This window comes from Petaurus breviceps, unplaced genomic scaffold (genome assembly GCF_028583685.1).
Source record: "Petaurus breviceps papuanus isolate PSGF00001 unplaced genomic scaffold, PetGlider_PUasm1.0 90919, whole genome shotgun sequence".
In the NCBI taxonomy this organism is placed as follows: domain Eukaryota; kingdom Metazoa; phylum Chordata; class Mammalia; order Diprotodontia; family Petauridae; genus Petaurus; species Petaurus breviceps.
The window spans coordinates 23,608,978-23,628,673 of record NW_027187378.1 but is presented as its reverse complement, the minus strand read 5'-3'; the positions used below and the strand labels follow the sequence as shown (position 1 = coordinate 23,628,673).

General features: G+C 40.4%; 2 protein-coding genes across 3 annotated transcripts in view; both read right to left on the bottom strand.

Moving 5' to 3' along the window:
* NPHP1 (nephrocystin 1) overlaps positions 1-8,274 on the bottom strand; it is a 42,325-nt gene extending 34,051 nt beyond the window's left edge. The window contains exons 1-3 of one of the 2 annotated variants that reach the window (XM_069075574.1): positions 7,864-8,274; positions 2,059-2,132; positions 720-780 (exon numbers count right to left, since the gene is read on the bottom strand). In XM_069075574.1, coding sequence (XP_068931675.1) covers positions 720-780; positions 2,059-2,132; positions 7,864-7,932 — 204 coding nt within the window. In that variant the 5' untranslated portion in view covers positions 7,933-8,274. The remainder of the gene's footprint in view (positions 1-719; positions 781-2,058; positions 2,133-7,863) is intronic. The other variant, XM_069075573.1, reaches the window with a different exon arrangement.
* Positions 8,275-14,073: 5,799 nt separating this feature from the next.
* MTLN (mitoregulin) lies at positions 14,074-17,804 on the bottom strand. Its single transcript, XM_069075572.1, has 2 exons — positions 17,397-17,804; positions 14,074-14,739 (listed from the first exon to the last, which is right to left on the bottom strand). The coding sequence occupies exon 1, from the start codon at positions 17,652-17,654 to the stop codon at positions 17,484-17,486; it is 171 nt and encodes a 56-aa protein (XP_068931673.1). The 5' UTR covers positions 17,655-17,804; the 3' UTR covers positions 14,074-14,739; positions 17,397-17,483.
* Between the last annotated feature and the right edge of the window lie 1,892 nt (positions 17,805-19,696).

The following is a 19,696-nucleotide window of genomic DNA, read 5'->3' as shown; positions in this document are numbered from 1 at the left end:
AAAATATAGTCATATGAAAAAATGCTTTGAATTTTTTTATTAGAGAGATGTAAATAAAAACAAATTTGATATTTCTCACATCTATCATATTGCTTAATCACTGATATTCAGATCATTGCTCATGCGGGCGAGGGAGGGGAGGGGAGGGGAGGGAAAGGGAAAGGGAAAGGGAAAGGGAGGAAGGGGGAAGGGGGAAGGGGGAAGGGAAAAGGGGAAAGGGGAAAGGGGAAAGGGGAAAGGAAAAGGAAATAAGAAAAAGTCAAGAAATCACCAGAAAAAGAAGACATGAAAGAAAGGTGGTCTGTACCATGAGCAAATAAATCATAAGATTCTTTTAACAATGTTTCTAATGTTTTACATATTCTTTAGTTAGTAATTAAAAACACACCATTAAAACTAAATTTAAAAATATATATAGATATAGAGATTTTATACACACACACACACACACACACACACACACACATATGTAATTTGTATAAATAACGAGAGTAGACCTGGGATTGCCAGACATTGATTTTGCCCTTAACTTGATCACAGCCCAGGTTTGAAGAACTAAAATTCATTATGAAGGGAAAATCAGGACAGGACAGTACAATTACTTCACACTGATGTCAACTTAAGAATTCAACTTTGATATTTCAAAAGTTTTAGTTCACTCAGCTTGCTTGATAGAATAATGAAATACTCTTTACCGTATCACTGACTGAAATACTTACTTTGTTTAAATTTTTAAGAGCCTTTCTGTTTTCATCTATTTCTCTTTTCAACTGGATACATCTAAAATGAAAGCAAAAACAAAGAATGGACTTCATATTATCAAGAACTCATCAAGAAAAGTTTTTCAAGCTCTGAAACATTTATAGGAAGGTAGTTTTTTTTTTTCCTGGGGGTATGGTAGGAAATTATATGGAACTGTAATTTCACTGACATTGGGAAAATATTCTACATATGTAATCATCAGCATTTTGTTTTCTTTAACTTCCAGTCATGCCTTAGATATTTGCTTGTTGTACTTACAGGTTAAATTGCTTGCACGTGGTTGCAAACTTAGGATGGAGGAACCAAGATGTGACCCCTAATCTTTCTAACTTCAAACTTAATTCTTTTTTCTCTATGCCAGGCTGCATCTCTTAGAAAGTTTAACAACTGCTAACATTTTGGTAAAATTTTGGATTTCTATATATGTAATGAAAAGTTAAATCTCTTGACATATAATTCACTAAACTGAAAAAATAAAGAGAATAAAGACAATTTGTATCAAAATAGCCTTGCTCAAATAATATGTAAAATGAAGCCCTTTTTAGTCCAAAAAGATTTGGTTCCTTCTTTCTTAAAATGTGTAAATAAAAAGAAAGGAGCAGGAAAAGGAAAGAAAACTGAGAAAAACAGGTAAGTTAGGAGAGTGGGAATAGGATAAAAGGATAGAAAGGAAAGAAAACACCCTAGTAAATTACAGCCCTAGTGATCTAGGATTGCTCCCCAACTCAGAGACATTTTACTTTTATAAAGGATAACATCCCATCATATCCATCAAGGATAACATCCAGCACAGTAACCTATATTTTCACTAATGATTTATACTTCAGATATTGGACTAGATGACATTTGAGGTACCTTCTAACTTTAAGATTTGAGAATTCAGAACATGGTGATAAAAACATCAGATAAAAGCTAGTGTATGAGATCTTATTTTGATTAAAAATAATAAAAAAAATGACACCAAATGACTTTTTCCTTGTTTCCTTCAAATCTCTAAAATTATGAAAATATTAATACTTTAATATTGTCTTGAATGTCTGAGCCTTTATTTCTATTATCATAGGTACCATCTTCCCTACATTTGGATTTGCTGACAGGCTAGATATAGTAGAAGCTAACTTTTGTGTGGCATATGTTTATTACTTTTGAAAAATTTTAGTCTATTGTTTTTCACTAATTATCTTATCTTTTTAAAAATGCAGTAAATGACGAAAGACATTTCTCAAATAGGCTATATTTTATGTAACAAATGTGGCCCTGCTGCCACGAAGTTTATGCTATTTATTAGTGTGTTACCTTTGATAAATATCCTGTCTTTTACTGGCATCTAGGGCTCCTTTCAGTTGACTCTCAGAAAGCAAACGTCCAACCTAAAATAATTGGGAAGTGAACAATGAAATTTTATGTTTAGCATTCTGAACTTTAGTGTTACATGACATTAAAAAAGTTTTCATTCATATGCCTTGAAATTCTTATGATATACAATCATGCAACTTTGCTAATATTCCCACAAGAATAAGAGTAAGTAGGCTCACATGCACATACACTTCTTATATCTGTGCCTCCACTGCATTGATTGGTGATGCAGTGGGTGGAGTCCCAAACCTGGAGTCAGGAAGACTCATCTTCCTGAGTTCAAATCCAGTGTCCAACACTTACTACCTGCGTGACCCTAAGCAGGTCACCTAACGCTGTTTGCCTCAGTTTCCTCATCTGTAAAATGAACTGGAGAAGGGAATGGCAAACCACTTCAATATTTTTGCCAAGAAAACCCCAAATGGGGTCACAAAGACTTGGACTGAAACAACTCAACAACAACACTGCATTGATTATCCAGAGAAGACAGATTTGAGACAAAAGGAAAGAAATTATATATAGCTAACTTAGGAACTGTTTGCTAAAGAATGTTAATTTAACACCTGTCTAATTGTTCAGAGTCAACAAGTCCACTACTTAATTCAGGCAACTCTGGGGTGATCAATCATTATGAACAAAATGTAGTAAGCTCGGGCTATTTACAATAAGGGAAATAGTCTGGAATTTGGCTCATTTCCTTTTATTATGGCTCATTTCCTCTAAACTGGTCTTCTGTGGAAAATAAAGTTAGTTTGAATTGTCTGTAAGCTCTTTATATACTCTACTTCCAAGCCATTAATATGGTTTAATAGTTTCTCATGTCTATGCTGAATAATCTGAATTTTTCTAACCTTTCCTTATAAGCTTCATTTTGTAATTATATTTTGCTATTTCATTAAGTAAATCATACCTCCTCACTGTACATGTGCACATATACTAAGGCTGTGTTCCAGGCCTTCTTCTCTCTATATATATTTTCTTACTTAGCAACTTCATCACTTCAGGGGGTATGCTGGAGCCAGCTCAAAATGATTCAGGGTCCACTGTTAAATTTTCAATGTGAGCATTTACACCTCAGAAATAAATCATCAAGTACTAAAATCAGGGTTTTATTTCTTGTTTTGTTCACTTTCTAGACTTAGATGATGGAGAAAGAGTTGATAAAGCATATTGTTTGAAACACAAACATAACTGATACCAAATATGGGTATCAAAAAAAATTATTGAGAAGTTCAAAGAAATTGAAAGCTTCTGGCCAGAAGCAGACTCTACCCTTCTTTAGGAAGGAGGAATCCTGAATACAAAAGCAAGAAGGGCTTTATACTGTTAGCACTGGAACCTTCCTGCGGAAGATGGATTGGTCCATTCTCTTCAGGGTTTCAATGTTCCCCATACATCCATTACATATTTCTCCTAGATTATATATATGCATGACCCCCTCCCTTTGTCATGCATTCCATGTTCTACTAATAAGGCTCTAATTTTATGAGGGGTGTGTCAGATAATATATATGAGGTTTATTAAGCAAGCACAGTAGTAATTTTGGAATACTTAGTAATTGACATCTACTGGCTCAAACCAGATCAGTTCTTATCTGAGTCTGAAGGTTCTTCAAGGCCTTTGTCTGCCTTCTGATTGGTCAGGTCCACCTGCTGTCTGCTAACCCCCTTTTTCTTAGTTCAGTAATATCTAGCAGTTCTAAGGAAACTTAACTCCTTACTGTTTCTCACAATTTATTATCAATAGTTTTTACTTCATTAATTTTTTAATAGCTCTGTGGAAACATAACTCTTTGCCATCTCTCACAATATTAAACTTTAAAACTTTTTTTTCTTCTGGAAAGCCAGTTGTAAAACATTTACCAGCATCTCCTCCCCTCCTTTCCTTCCTTCCATTTTCAAGTTTTCTTGCACAAAATGACTAATATGCTTGCAATGTATAATCTGTATCAGATTGCTTACCATCTCAGGGAAGGTAGAAAGGAAAGAAGAGGGACAGAATTTGGAAATCAAAACTTAAAAAGAACAATGAATATGAAAAATCATGTTTTATATGTCATTAGTGAAAAATAAAATATTATTTTAAAATATTAAAATAGAGCAAATATTGGAGGCAGCAGCTATGTACCACCATAAATGTGAAGCTCTAAGATACTTCTTACCCTTTTGGTGTGCTGTGTCCCACTCTGACAGTGTACTGAAACCTATGCAATCCTCTCAGAGAATGATTTTTAAATGCATAAAATAAAATACATAAGATTCCAAAGGAATTCAATTATTTTTGAAAAAAAAAATGCTTAGCACAGTGCCTGGCACATAATAGGCTCTATATAATGCTTATTCTTTTTCCCTTCCCTTCTCTCCTTTCCCTTTTCTTTGCAGCCCTAGTACAGAGCCATGTGTGGCACATAATGCTTGCTTACTGATTCATTTATCTTCATAATCCTCCAGACTCCTTATATGTCTCCAGTTCAAAATGAGACTTTTTTTTTGTATGACTAATGCCTAGTATACAGTATTCTCTCCTCCCTCAAATTACTTTGCATTTTTTTTTGTCTGTATAAAGGCTATATCTCCCAGTAGAATGCATGCTCTTTATTTTGTCTTTTATCCCCAGGGCCTAGCATGGTTCCTTGTACATATTAGGTACTTTAAAAAATTCTTATTGAATTGACTGAACCCCGATGTGCGGACCCACCTAATTCTACACAGTCCTCCTACTTCTGCTCCTGAAGGGTTTAATTTTTACTACAGCACTGTACTTCTGATTCACTTGAAACACTGGGCTTCCAAGAGATTTTCCTGCTCTTAGAAGAGAAAGACCGAAATTGGATATAATGTAGACACCTTAATAAAGTTCTTACCTGTGAAGGATCACAAAAGGATGAGTCAGTAACAACAGAATTTAAGAAGTGATCAGATGAAAAACCAGACAAGCCTTCCACTGTAATGGGAGTTTAGCTGAAGAAAGATTTCAGAGTACTGATGGGTGGTACAGTTAACCTTTTTTGATCAGTGCAGTATAGTGACAAGAGGAGAGAAGAGGGGATTTGGAGGCTTGCTTTCCTTTCCTGGTTCTATTACAATCTAGATAAAAGGCATTGGGCCAGTCTTTTTTCCACTCTCTGGACCTTCTTAGAAAGGCATAAGATGAGCCACAAAGGATGATAAATTCAGAGCTGGAGATGTTAGAGGTCATTTAGTGAACCCCTTTCATTTTACGGATAATGAAACTGAGGCCAAGAGAGGTAAAGTGATTTGTCCAAGATCACACAGGAAGTAACCAAAGTCAGTATTCAAACTCAGACGCTGGCTGCAAAACCAGCACATCCTACTGTACCAAAGTTCTTCAAAATAGACTCCTCTGGTACCTTTCAGTTCTAAAGATGCATAGTTCTTTGATTGCTACCCTGCCTGCCAAAGGGATGTGTGGAAATCTCAGAGACACAGGTCTTCCTCCTCTCTGTTCCTACTGCCATCTTCGTTGCCATCTTTGTTACCATCTTCATTGGAATATCTTCATTACCCACTTGGTGGATTACTGCAACATTTCCTTACACACAATATTCTATCTCTGAGAGGATGTTGTTTCCCTGGACAGTAATAGGAAAGTTAGAAAGGTGAGGGGAAGTTGGGGGAAAGATGATGAGTCCAATTTTGAACATGAGTTTAAGCTGCATGGGACATGTAGCTTGAGCTGTCCAGTAGGCCACTAGAGATGGAAGACTGGAGATTGGAAAATGCTAATTGCATACAGATGATTTGAACCTATGAAAGCCAATTAAATCATCAAATAAAATAGTATAGAGGGAGAAGAGAAGAAAAAGAGGAGAGGAGAGAAGAGGAGAAGAGAAGGCTAAAAACAGAGCCTTGGGGTGGGGGGTGACAACAATTTAACAGAATTGATCTGGATGAAGACATGGCAAAATGTCTGACAAGTAGGAGGAAATTCAGGAGAATGCAGTGTGATAAAAACTTTTCATAGGAAAGAAAAATCCTTCTCTAACAACACAGATCTACATCTTATGTGTGTTATATGGTATCAGAGAATTGACCAGAAAAGTTAAGTGACTTGCCCAGAGTTAAATAGCTACTACATGTCAAAGGTAACACTTGAACCTAGGTCTTCCTGACTTTGAGGCTATCTTTCCACCTAGCTTAGCAACTGCTTGTTGAATCGAAATCCACCTTTCGTACAACTACCAAGCTGTTTTTATCTACAAATTTGGTCATATCAGTCTTCTAAAAAAAAAAAAACTTCCAGGGCTCCCTGTCACCTATGTACTACCCACTTTGCCTGGTTACATTCAAAGCCCTCCAAATTCTGGTTCGTTCATCCTCTGTATTTCAGCCAAACTTACTACTCTCTGCCTTCTCACTAGATACAGTGCTGCCTTTGCTTCAGACTTGGTCCACACCTACCCTTTTGGTTTGTTGAATTCCTACTAATCCCTTCCATGTTCAACTTAAATACCACCTCTTCCTGGAAACCTTCCTGTTATGCTGCAGTCCTTTTCAATCAATCAAACAACAAGTATTTTATTGATTACATACTATGTGCTAAGGCTGTGCTAGGCACTGATAGAAGTCAATGAACAAAACAATCCCTATTTGCAATGAACTTACATTCTAATGGGGGAGAAAAGCGTGTGTGTGTGTGTGTGTGTGTGTGTGTGTATACATACATATATATATATACAGCACAAATATAAAATGAATAAAAACAACCATATACAAAGTAGTTAAATACAACCTCCATCTGAGAAAGGAGTCATGCTCACTTCCAACTCTACTCTGCCTCTGCACCTCCAGATTAGTTCTCTGCCTTGCCAACCTGCTCCGTCAAGCTCTCTTTTTATATCTTTTCCCATTAGAAGGTAAGCTCTTTGAGGTCAGTAACTGTACTTTTGTATTGTATTTGTGTTCCCAGCCTTAGCACAGTGACTGGCACATATCTATCTACAGAGTAGTTCCTAGTAGTAGGTAGAAAAGTCCCTTGCAGAAGTTAGTGTTTTTTAAAAGAATAAAGGGACTTTATTTTGTGGGGTAGAGGTAAGGTGGGAATGCATTCCAAACCAGTGCAAACATAGGGAGATAGGAGTGCATTATGTATGAGGCACAGAGAGCTAATTTGGGGGAACGTAGAATGAATGCGGGAGAGGGGGTAATGATGCCAGATTCTAAGGATAGCTTGGGAGCAGGTTGTGTGGGGCTTTACAAGCTAAACTGAGAAAGTTTCTGTTTCAACCTAAGGGCAATAGGGAGCTCCTGGAGTTTTGATTCATGCCTCTTAATCTACTTATAAATGCAGTTTCGTGTTATATCCCCCTTCTACCTGGCCAGAGATAAAGCAAGGGCTTTGAATTTCACTTCCAACCCCCTCAGTGTTCATCTACAGCCAACCTCTTGCACCGAAGGGAAACTAAGGCCCAGGGAGAGGGAAGGGGCTCGCCAGGCAGCACTGAACAGGCGCAGCCAGGATTCGAACCTAGCTCTTGTGGTTCCAGCTCGCCCTTGGCCCCTGCACCACGATGGTGTTTGGGGAGCTCAAAGAAAAGCAGGGAGACCAGAGACTCCCAGGGCTGGAAGTGTCATAGGACGAGCGAGTGAGGAATGAAAAGTTTGGGGAGGGGTGTTCCCGGGGCCCGCAGGTCCGTCTCCGGGGCCTTCAGGTTCCCCCGACCGCCCCAGGCACCGGCTCGGCGGGGCAAGGGTGGACGAGTCGGGAGCTCGGGAGCCTCTCTACCTGTAGTCGCAGGTCCTGGTTGCGGCGCTGCACCATCTGCAGGGGCCCGCGGCCTCTCCCTCTCAGCATCCCCGTCGCGGCTGCACCCCGGGGGCACCCCAGGCTTGGTGCCCGTCGTCAAGGAGACCGACGTGGCGGCGGCGGTGACACCATCATAGCGCGTGCGCAGACAGAATCCCAGTCCGAAGAAAAGACCCCAAAGTGGGGATAAAGACTAAGGCCAAAGGCCGGCCCGGAGCCGCCGCCTCTCGATAGCACCCGCGAGGTTCCCCAGTCTTGGAGCCTACCAGGCTCAGACCCGGCGCTTCCAGGGAATGAGCGGGTGCCAACAACCCTCAGAACTACATGTCCCAGAATGCAATGGCTCTGCACAGTTTCACCGGGACTTTTAGAAAGTGTTCCGCCGCCCATAGTCCTAGGAAGAGGCGGGACCAGGATGCGGATCAGCGTGCATTCATTCGTTAATGGTTAGTAGTACCTCTTAATCTGGAGCAAAGCCTCGAGGACAAAAAGTTCCCGGCGTTGGAGTCCGGAGATGTAGGGGAGCGGGTTAGGGCTTCTGAGCTAACTTCGATTAGTAAAAGCAGCAAATGCTGCTAGACTTGGAGGCAGACAGTATCAACACTTAGTGGCGGTGTAACTTTAGGCACGTCCGTAAAATGGGGTTTTCGGGTTAGCTTCAGCATTATTTGAAATGGCATTTGTACTGCGGCGGTCCACTGTCCTATTCACGTGCTGCTGGGTGAAGTTAGAGGAAATTAAGAAACCGTGCTGATTGACTCTACTACAAATACATCCCCTCAGCTAGACTCTCACTGCTCCAAGGCAATCCTTCCCTAATTAACGCACTATATCCAGCTCAACGGAGCAGTAGAGGCTCTCCCAAACTTTTCCATCCATTCTCAAATCTCCCATGGCCTCTCTCAGACCTTACTTCTTATTTTACTGAAAAAAACTTGAAGCCATTCCCTAAGAGCTCCCTTCTCTAATCTCACATCACCCAGATGCCTTCTGCTACTATTTCTTTTTCCCCTACCTCACAAAAGGAGGTAGCCCTTCTTGCCAAAGTAAACCCCTTTACATGCATAGGTGATTCCATTCCATCCCATCTTTTTTTTCAGTTGATTGCCGCCCTCTTATCATCCGAACTTTCTCATCAGTCTTCAATTATTTCCCTACTTGCTGCTTTCCTGTTGCCTACAAACATGCCAGTGTCTCCCACATCCTCAAAAAGCCTTCATCCATCCATCCCTTCTAGCTCTCCTCTTTTTGGTGGCCAAACTCCTAGAGAAGACTTTTTCAATAGGTGCCTCCACTTCCTTTCTTCTCACACTTTTCTTAACTCTTCATCATTCGACTGAAATTGCTTTCTCCGAAGTTACTAATGATCTCTTAATTACCTAGTCCAATATTTTTCTCACTCCTTGTCTTTCTTGACCTTTCTGCTGCCTTTGACATTGTTAATCACCCTCTTCTCCTTGATACTCTCTTCTCTAGGTTTCCCGACTCTACCTCCTCTTGGTTCTCCTCCTACCTGACTTCTCCATCTTCTTTGCTGGTTCTTCATCTAAGTCATGTAGGCTAAAGGTAGGTGTCCCACAGGGCTCTGGCCTGAATTGTCTTCTCTTCATACTCTATACTGTTTCACTCCGTGATCTCATCAGTGCTCATGGATTCAATGATCACTATGCTAATGATTCTTAAATCGGCTTATCTAGCCATAACTCTGCTTATCTTGTCAACTGTCTATCTTAAACTGGAGACCCTGGTCCTTATAGACATCTTAAACTCAACAAGTCCAAAACTAAATTCATTAGTTATCCTCCCAAATCCTCCCCTCTTCCTTATTACTGTTCAGGGAAACTCCATCTTCCCAGTCATGTAGGCTCACAATTCCTCGTCCCTTTACTCTCTATTTCACCTCCTATATACAGTCTGTTCCCAAGGCCTGTACATTTTACCTTCCTAAATTCTTTCCTTTACTGCACCCTCCCCACACCACTGCTACCACCCTGTTGCAGGCCTTCCATCACCTCATGCCTGAACTATTACAATAGCCTTCTTGTTGATCTTCCTGTCACATCTCTGAACTCTAGTCCTCTTCCACTCAGCTGCCAAACTGAACTTTCCAAACCTCCAAAAAATAAAAAATCTTGTTTGGCCTTTGAAGGCCTTCATAACCTGTCCCTTCCGCCTTTCTAGTCTTCTTTGACCTTATACCCTTAAAGTACTCTTCAATCCAAAGGCACTGGCTCATTGCTGTTCCTTGAGAAACACCCCATCTCCCAACTCTGGGTATTTTCTCAGGCTGTCCCATGAGCCTAGAATGATCTCTCTCATCTGTATTCTTTCAAGTCCCAAATAAAATCTCATCTTCTACCTTTCTTGATACCCCTCAACTCTAGTGCCTTCCCTATTTATAGTTCTCTTCTCTCCCTCGAAACTTCGAACTCTTCTAGAACAGGGACTATCCTTTACTTTTTTTGTATCCTCTAGGCTTAGCACAGTGCCTGGTGCATCATAGGTACTTACTAAACATTTATTTTCTAACTAAAAACACCAATCAATGTATTTTTTAAAAATCTTACAATCTTTTCACTTCTAAAAACTAGATGGCAGTGGTGGGGGATGTTTTCTTCTTCCTCTTCTTTGGAGCCTAGCTTGCTTTTTAGGATTTGGCAACATTCACTTTCAATTGTTCTGATTATTCTTTCCATTTACATTGTTGTAGTCATCATCTGTTGTCTTCTTGTCTGTTTACTTGACTTTGCATAAGTTCATTTGTGGTTTTTCATGCTCCTCTGCATTCATATTGTCTTTTCTTACAGCACAATATTTCATCATATTCATATACCACGATTGGTTTAGCCTTTCCTCAATTGATGGTCACTTGTTTTGTTTCTTATCACCACAAAAAGTGCCACAATAGTTTTGCTGCATTATGGAACTTTTTTTTTTTAATCAATGAATCCTTGGGGGTATATGCCTAACAGCTGAATCTCTTGGTCAAAGAATATGATCATTTTATTTGTAGAATTCCAAATTGCTTTCAGGAATTGTACTAATTTACAGCTCTAACTAACTTTGGCATTAGTGTGCCTGTATTGATTGGCACTTTAAAGCCAGCTCACTTTAGATAAAACCCAGTTGTTCATAATAGGTTTTTATGTATGTTCTTAGGATCTTCAGGATCTACCTCAAGGGAAAGAGACCCCAACTTTCAGCACCCCAAATCTTTACATGTACCCATGTTAGAGTTTATTATCCTAGGTTATTGAGATCTCTTTGGATGCCAGTTCTGCTACCTAATGTGCTAATTATCCCTTCCAGTTTCCTGTCATTCTTAAACTTGATTAAGCACAGCATTCTTCTTCATCCAAGGCACCAGTAGATACATTGAACAAGACTCTGCAGGGCAGAATCCTGAAACATTCCACTGGAGATAGACCCCTAGGTTAAAATTGATTCATTAACCAAAACTTGGGGTACTAGTCAACTAATTTTGAATCCACTTTGTGGCTAGAATCTATGCAACATTGTATATACTTTGTCTATAAGGTTCTACTCATCCAAAAAAGCTGGTGAGAGCTAAACTGTGGTAGGTTTATGTTGACCCATCTGCTTGCTTATTTTCCATATATATTATATCCCAGCTTTGCTACCCAGTCAATAATGCCTTTTGTTCCCTTTCAGCAGCATTGAATTCTGGCTCCCTTCCACACTGACCTCTTTAACAAATGTTAACGATCTATACACTTATTAAAATACAAAACAGATATGGATGTTCCCTAAGGGTCTGTCTAGAACTCCCTTCTCCCTGTCATTTGGCTTGGTGACCTCATCAGCTCCCATGCTTCCAACTACCTCTACGCAGATGATTCCCAAAACTATATATACCCCAACCTCATTCTGAATTAGATGCTCCAGATACCTCAAACCCAACAAGTACAACACAGAACTCATCTCTTCCTAATTTCCCTACTACTATAAATGCCTGAAATATTCACCCTTCTCACCTCCAATATTAAAGTTTCCCTGGTTTCCTTCAGGCTTCAACTCAAATCCCATCTTATGCAAGTGGCCGTTCCTAAACTCTTCACACTCCCCCCTCCCAAATCAATGCCTCCTGAGATTACCTTTCTATTGCTGTTCATGTGTCCAATTCGTCATGACTCCCAAGAATTATTTTTTTCACAGGGATATAATATAGTGGTCATTGTGGAGAGCTCTCTCTCACACACATACGGACAGTTTCATAGAGCTATGAAAGCCCCACTGTCAAGACAAGGCTTTTTTTAGGCAGAGGTTGAGTGACTTGTCAAGGGTCACACAGTAGTGTCTGAGGCTGGATTTGAACTCAGGTCTTCCTGTCTTGTGGACCAGCACTCTATCCTCTTCGCTCTTTCTCCAAATACTGCCTATCTATATTTCTTATATATAGTTATTTGCATGTTGTCTCCATTAAAATATGAGCTCAGGCAGATTAGAAATATTTTATAATTTAGTAAGTCATTTGGAGTTGCGTTACCCAAAGTATTTATCACCCTGAAGCCAGGGATGAACTTAACAAATCTAGATTGTTCATTGGACTACAAAAATCAAGCCCATCACCAGATCTGTAATGGAAGTCTTTCCAGTTTGGTAGGGCTTGCCATAACTTATCAGCTGGCTCAGCCTTGAAGACACCAGGATCAGCTGACCACCAGAAAGAAGCATCAGAGCTAAGACTAGGGCAAAGTGCCCCATTACTAAATGACATTCTTATCTAAACGAAGTAAGATAAACACACCAAAACATGTATTTTAACTTAGGATAAAAAAATAAAAATAGGGATGACATGTTAGGATATAAAACAAGACATATGTTAGGGGGAGGGAAGATAAACAAGCAGGATGATACTAGAATGCTATAATTAGCAGAGCAAGGGGAACCAAAGAGGAAAAGAGATTCACTAAGGGTAGAAGCTCTTAAGGACAGACATACATAAAGAGGCAGCCCAGGACAGAATTTAGAGTATATTACTATGGTGGTGTGAGCCTAGCACATCTCAGTTTAACCTGGGTGAAGAAATAAGCTGATTGTCTTTACAGGACAAAGGATGTTGATTGAGGGTAGGGAAGGAAGAGGTCCTGCATAGAGATAAAGATTCAAACTCTTTTTCTGGTTGATACAAAAGTATAGTTCTAGATTTCCACAATAAATTACTTCACTCAAAATGTAAGTTGAAAGCAAGAAAGGTGATTATATGAAAATAAGGAAGAAAGAACTGTACATAAAAACTTCTATTTCCCTACTCTGTAGTTGTCTTAAAAGCTATACTGAAGCAACTTTTGCAATTCTGCCAATGGCAAAAGTGGCAAGTCAGTAACAGAAGGCCTACTGGAAGATAGGAACATTAATAGATTGTTGGCAGACCTGTGAACTGGTCCAACCATTTTGGAAAACAACTTGAAATTATGCAAGAAAAAGTGACTAAAATGTCTTCTTATCCACAGATACCACTGCTGGGCAGCTAAAGCAAAGAGGCCAGACAGAAATACCATAAATACCAAAATATTCATTCCTACTACAAAAAGTGGACTAAGAACTAGAAACAAAGTGGATACCTATCAATTGGGAAATTGCTAAATGACTGTTAAATATAAATATAGTGGAATATTCTTTTTATTTGTTTTTTGCTTTTTGGAGGGTGGAGGGCAGGGCAACTGGGGCTAAGTGACAGCTAGTAAGTGTTAAGTGTCTGAAGCCGAATTTGAATTCAGGTCCTCCTGACTCCAGGGCCGGTGCTCTATTCACTGTGTCATCTAGCTGCCCCATAATGGAATGTTCTTACATTTAAAAACACAAAACCAAAAAAAGAGAAATTCTGAGAAACACAGGAAGATATATAGGTACCAATACACTGTGAAGTAGAACCAAGAAAAAAATAGACACAGCCCTAATGTTAACTAAAAGAACAAAGCAAAACATTGTTATATGTATGTAATTCCAATGACCAAGTGTGGCCCTGAAGAAAAAAATGAGGAAATGTTCTTTGTTTCTTTCAATGAAAAAGTGGAGTGAGGAAGGAACATGAGTGTTGAAAATTCTATCACTGTGAGATGAGGTAAACATTTTGGGTGTTTTTTGCTGAATTTGTCAAAAGAGAAACTAGGGGAGGAGGAGGAGTATATTTGGATATGATTGTGACATAAAAACAAAAGGCATCAATTAAACTTTTATAATATATATTAAAGTAGACAAATAATTTGTATACATATCATCAAGGAGAAGATTCCTTAAAACAGCAGAGACAATACTGTTCAATAACCTTCTGATTAGCTCAACAGCCCAACCACTAAAGGTGACATAGTTACTTATCTTTTGTGGAGGTAGAGTAGTATTACTTACTATGTTAGTATAATCAATGGCACTTTTTTCCTTTAAAAAAATATTGTAGTACCTTGGAACTGACAAATTAAGTCAAGAACAGATTACAAAATTTGTAGTCAACATTGAATTACTTCAACTCACAGTTTTACAATTTTTTCACAAACAAGATTCTTGCCAATAACAATACTGTTATAGGTACATTTTGTACTTCTTTGCAATCTTCTCAGAAATTCAAAGCATCTTACACACATCATCTCACTTATTTTCCCAAGTCCTTGTGAGCAAGGCTTGTTTAGGTATAACCATTATTACCAGATGAAATAACCTTATACGTCTGACATTCAGTCCTACAAAACTATTCGGTGAATAAAGATACTCAACAATATTTTCTCCTTTTAAAAAAGGAGATCTAAAAGGTGTCCAACTTTTTTAAAGATAAAATCAACTGATAAGCTGCAGGAAGAAATTGTTTCTGTCCAGTTCACTGTGTCCATCTTCTAGAAGCTGTTAGAAACAGAAATAAATAATTAGTTACATATAACTATTAAATTAACACTTTCTATTACAACACTTTAAAATATTCTGCAAGACTATACTACAATTTACCAAATATATGTAAATGAAAATGTCTTAACTGGAAGAATTTTCTGGAGGACAAGTTAGCTTAGTAAGTGTATAGAAGTCATAACTTCTTTGGGCTTTAAATTTATCTTTAAGACAAAGGAACTGAGTAGGAGGGAAGGTTAAGGAAGATAATAAGCACTGTTAATTGATTTTACATAGACCTCTTTTGATCCTAACAACCCCTGGAGATCTGCTGCTGGATTTGAACTCTGATTTGCCAGTTGCCTTCATTGTACAATCTACTACTTACTAAAGATCATCTGGTCCAAGTCCTTTCTTTTATAGATTAGTAAAGCAAGGCCTGGATAAGTTAAATGATATATTTTTTTTTTTTTGCAAAGTGACAGGAGTAGTGACGAAGCTGGGGCCAAAATCAGTTTTCCCAATCATAAGATAAGATTTTAGAGTTAGAAGGGACCTTTGGGATTATATAGTCCAATCCCCTCCATTTCAGAGATGAGAAAACTGAGGTCTAGGGGTCTAGGGGAGTGAAGTGACTGGTCCAATAAAACACATACTACTGCCAAAATCTTAACATCCAGTATTTGCACAGGGTATTTGAAAGACCCTCTTACGGTAGATGGAAAAGACTAACAAATGATTACTGAGTGTATAAACACTGAGATTCATAAAGAATTAGAATGGGCAAGAACCTTAGATTATCCCAAACCTTTTATTTTACATAATTAGCATTCATGGCTCAATCTGAGAAAGTAATTTGTTTGGTAACAGAACAAGGTAGTAATAGAGGTGGGACTAAACCCAAATGGCCACAATGTTTTCCATACCTACTGAAAGTTTCTTTCAAGAAAGGTAAAGTATATAAAATATTGACCTGAGAATGAAGAAGATCTGCGTTCTAGTCCTTCCTGATACATACTAGCTAGCTCTGGCAAGAATTTCCACACAAACATTACAGATTCACAACAAAAACCAAAACAATAAAAACCCTGATTTCAAAGGGACTAAAAGTCCCAATGCTTCTTAAGGGCAAATGAGGTTTTGAATTAAAATATTCAGATCATCCCAAATCCCATGAGTCTGGGAAAAAAAAAGCCTTAAACTAAATATTGTGTAATTATAATGAAATAATTTGGCCCAGAGTCCATCTGTGGGAGACTATGACTATAGGACATTGCATAGTTAGATCCAACTGAAATGTGAGGTTTTATTGAACTGCTTCTGCTTCCCCTTCTAAAAAAAATTGTCACAAGAGATGGACTGTTAGCTGTAGAGGGAAGAAAGGGTATATCTTCCCAATCAAGTTGATGTAAAAATGTCAATAAGGGGCAGCTAGGTGGGGAAGTGAATAGAGCACTGGGCCCTGGAGTCAGGAGGACCTGAGTTCAAATCCAGCCTCAGACACTTAACACAAAAACTAGCCGTGTGACCCTTGACCTTGGGCAAGTCACTTAACCTCAATTGCCCTACCCTTCCCCCTCCAAAAAAAGAAATTTTTAAAAAATGTCAATAAAAATAAAATGGTTTCCATATGATGCCACCAAGTGCCAAAATATCTAAAACTGTCCAGTTGTCTCCTTTGTGTACAGTGCCTTACACACTGTAGTTCCTCAATAAATATATGTTAACTAAATGAAAGAATAAAAAAATGCAATGAAATGGTGAGTCCTGTCCTTTGATAGCCTGACAATGGAGTTGTTATTCTAGAAGCCTCTTTATGTGCCTGGTTCCCTGGTTCTGGTTCATACAGAAAGAAAATTACAATGAAAAAAAAATTAACTTTGAAACCTTAAATATTTAAAAAAAAAGATCAAAACAATCTCTAGTTTACTACTCAGTGTAAAAAGTGATATACGTACCACCAAAATCCTTTTTCACATCAAAGTACAGTAGAGAGTAAACATTCACCTGATTAATTTAGTAAAACTTCTTCGAATGTGCTACATCATGTGACTTAAGGGTTTTCAGGTCCCTACAATATCCTCCCCTTTTCAACGAAATCCTTATTATTACAAATTGTCCCGAAGCATGCCTCCACCTATAACCTGGACAAGATATCCTTTCCAACCTGTGGGGCTGACAGTAATTTTCGGGTGGAGGGGCGGAGAAAGGGCGCAATGGGGAGAACATTTTATCTGCATACACACACATAACATACATACAAATAAAAGGCCTCGCAGGAGGGAGGCAGTGCGGGAGAAATCAAACATTTGGTCGTGAATACCAGCCCCCTCCCACGCCTGCATCAAAAGGGGCCCAGGAAACTTCACCATCCAACTTAGGATGGATTAGCATTTCTAGCATGGCCCATATTCAAGCACCCGAGATGCAGCCTGTTAGGCCCCCTCCAGCTCTCACTAGGCCTAGATCGAACTCAGATCCTCTGAGCAAAGACGGCCAGGCCCAGCCCCAAGGTCACCCAGCGGGTCCAGGGGCTTGCCCTTTCCCCTCGGGGAGCTTCCCCCTCCCCTGGGGCCAGGGCTGCGAGCTTCGTGGCCGGGGAGGTCTGGGGCTCTCCCGCTCTCTCCCACCCGAAGCAAGCTGCGTGGCCCGAGGCCCCGGCGGCGCGGACTCACCGCGGGGGTCCGGACTGAGAGAAGCGAAGCGGGCCGCGCCAGTCTTCAGACCCGCAGCTGTGTCGGGGGCGGGAGGGTCACCGCGGCTCAGTACATATCCAGCCGCCGCTGCGTTTCTTGCAGCTGTTCCTGCAGCCGCCGTTTCTTCCAGCTGAGGAAGCGCCTCCACAAGCGGCACGCTTGCCAGCCCAAGAAGAAGCCCGAGGCGAAAGACACCACCACGGCCACGCGCACCTTCCGATCCCCCATGTCTTTCATGGCGATGACAGTCCCGGTATCAGGCACCACGCACCAAGCGCGCGGTACGGCAGCGTGGCGGGGACAAAAAGGTTCGAACTGTTGGCCCGGGCAACTTGGGGTAGGGTGAGGAAGAGCAAAGAGGAAAGCCTAGGCCGTGGATGTGGTGAGTGCGCCTGCGCTCCTCTGGCCCCGCCTCTTCCCGGCTTGTGCCCAGTGCGTCTGCGCTGCTCCTTGGCTGACCTACCTTCTGGTTTCTGAGATTTAGAAAGGTCGGGGAAGTGCTGTCAAACCGACTAGCAAGAAGCACCAGCTGTGTCCCGGGCATTGTGCGAAGACTGCGAGTACAGAGAACGACGCCCCCACCCACCCCTGGGGAGGGGGGGGGAACCCAAGCAACTCCTATGAGGGAGACAACACAATTATGTATATACAGCGTGTCTTAGGGGATAGATGGGAGATTGTTTGGTTGTTGTCCTTCGTTCTTAGAAGAGGACCAAAATGATAACCGGTATGGTAGATCAGACCAATACGAGCTGGGAGTGCTCTGCTACAGGTCAGACACAAATTGTCCGTGTGAACATTTTGGGGTGGATTCTCTAAATTTGCGCATCTTGTGTTTCTTTTGAGCTGCTTTAATTCTGCTTTGCTCATAGAACACAACACCTTCTCCAGTGTGGACACGCCATGCTGCGCAGTCCTGTACCACTGTCTCCCATGTCACACAATTCCACAGTTCTGAAGAGAGATCTTGAGAGTGTCCTTGTATCACTATTGACCACCACGTGAGAGCTTGCCTTGTGTGAGTTCTCCATAAAATAGTCTTTCTGGCAAGTATATGTTTTGCATTAGAACAACGGGGCCAGTGCATCAGAGTTGCACTGTCTGAAGAAGAGTTTGAATGCTTAGCAGTTTAATTCTAGAAATGACTTCAGTGTCTGGTATCTTATCATGCCAGGTGATCTTCAGAGTCTTTCTAAGACAGTTCAGATGGAAGAGATTCAGTTTCCTGGCATGACTGTCCAGGTTTCACAGGCATACAACAATGAGGTCAGCACAAGAGCTCTGTAGACCTTCTTCAGTTTGGTAGTCAGTCCTCTTCTCTCCTCTACTTTTCTTGGGAGCCTCCCAAGTACTGAGCTAGCTCTGGCAATGTGTGTGTCAACTTCATTATTAATGTGTGCATCCCTGGAAAGAGCACTACCAAGGTAAGTGTACTTATCCACAGCATTCAGAACGTCTCCAGCTGCTATAACCAACGGTTTCACATATAGATGGTGTGGAAGTGGCTAATGGAGCACTTATGTTTTCTTGGTGTTAATTGTTAAACCAAAATTAGCACAAACAGCAGAGAAAATCAATCCATACTTTGTTGCATCTCAGCTTCAGAGGCTGCACTGAGTGCACAATCATCTCCAAACAGAAAATCATGCACCAACACTTCCTCCACTTTGGTCTTGGCTTGCAGTCTTTTCAAGTTGAAGAGTTTACCATCATCGTGGTAGCTGACCTTGATGCTGTGTTCATCCTCTTTGAAGGCATATCACAGTATGGCCAAAAACATCATACTAAGCACAGTCTTGTTTCACTCCATTGGTTATTGGGAAAGCATGAGAACATTGTCCATTATCCAGAAGCTGGGCAAGCATGCCATCATGAAATTGATGAACTTCTCTGGGCAACCAAACTTTGGCAATTTTCCATAATCCTTCACAACTGATAGTATCAAAAGCCTTGGTCAGATCTACAAACGTAGTAGGTGTGTAGGATGTGTTCAGGGAAGATACACCTCTGGTGTGAAGGCTGCAGAGCCCTTTTCAGGACTGCTTTCCACCTTTAGTGCCTAACGGTACCACCTAACTCTCACCTGTGGCTCCAAGAAACCGTAGCATGCACAGCCTCCACTCCCTGGTAAACTTTTTCAGCAGACAGGCTAAACTAGGTTGAGGGTAATGGAGGGGTCTCAAACCCACTGGTGAGTTAGGGAAGATAGGAGAGAATCTCAGAAGGAAGGCATTGGCAGCAGAAGCCCAGAAAAGCCTCCCACACAAAAGGAGATTTGA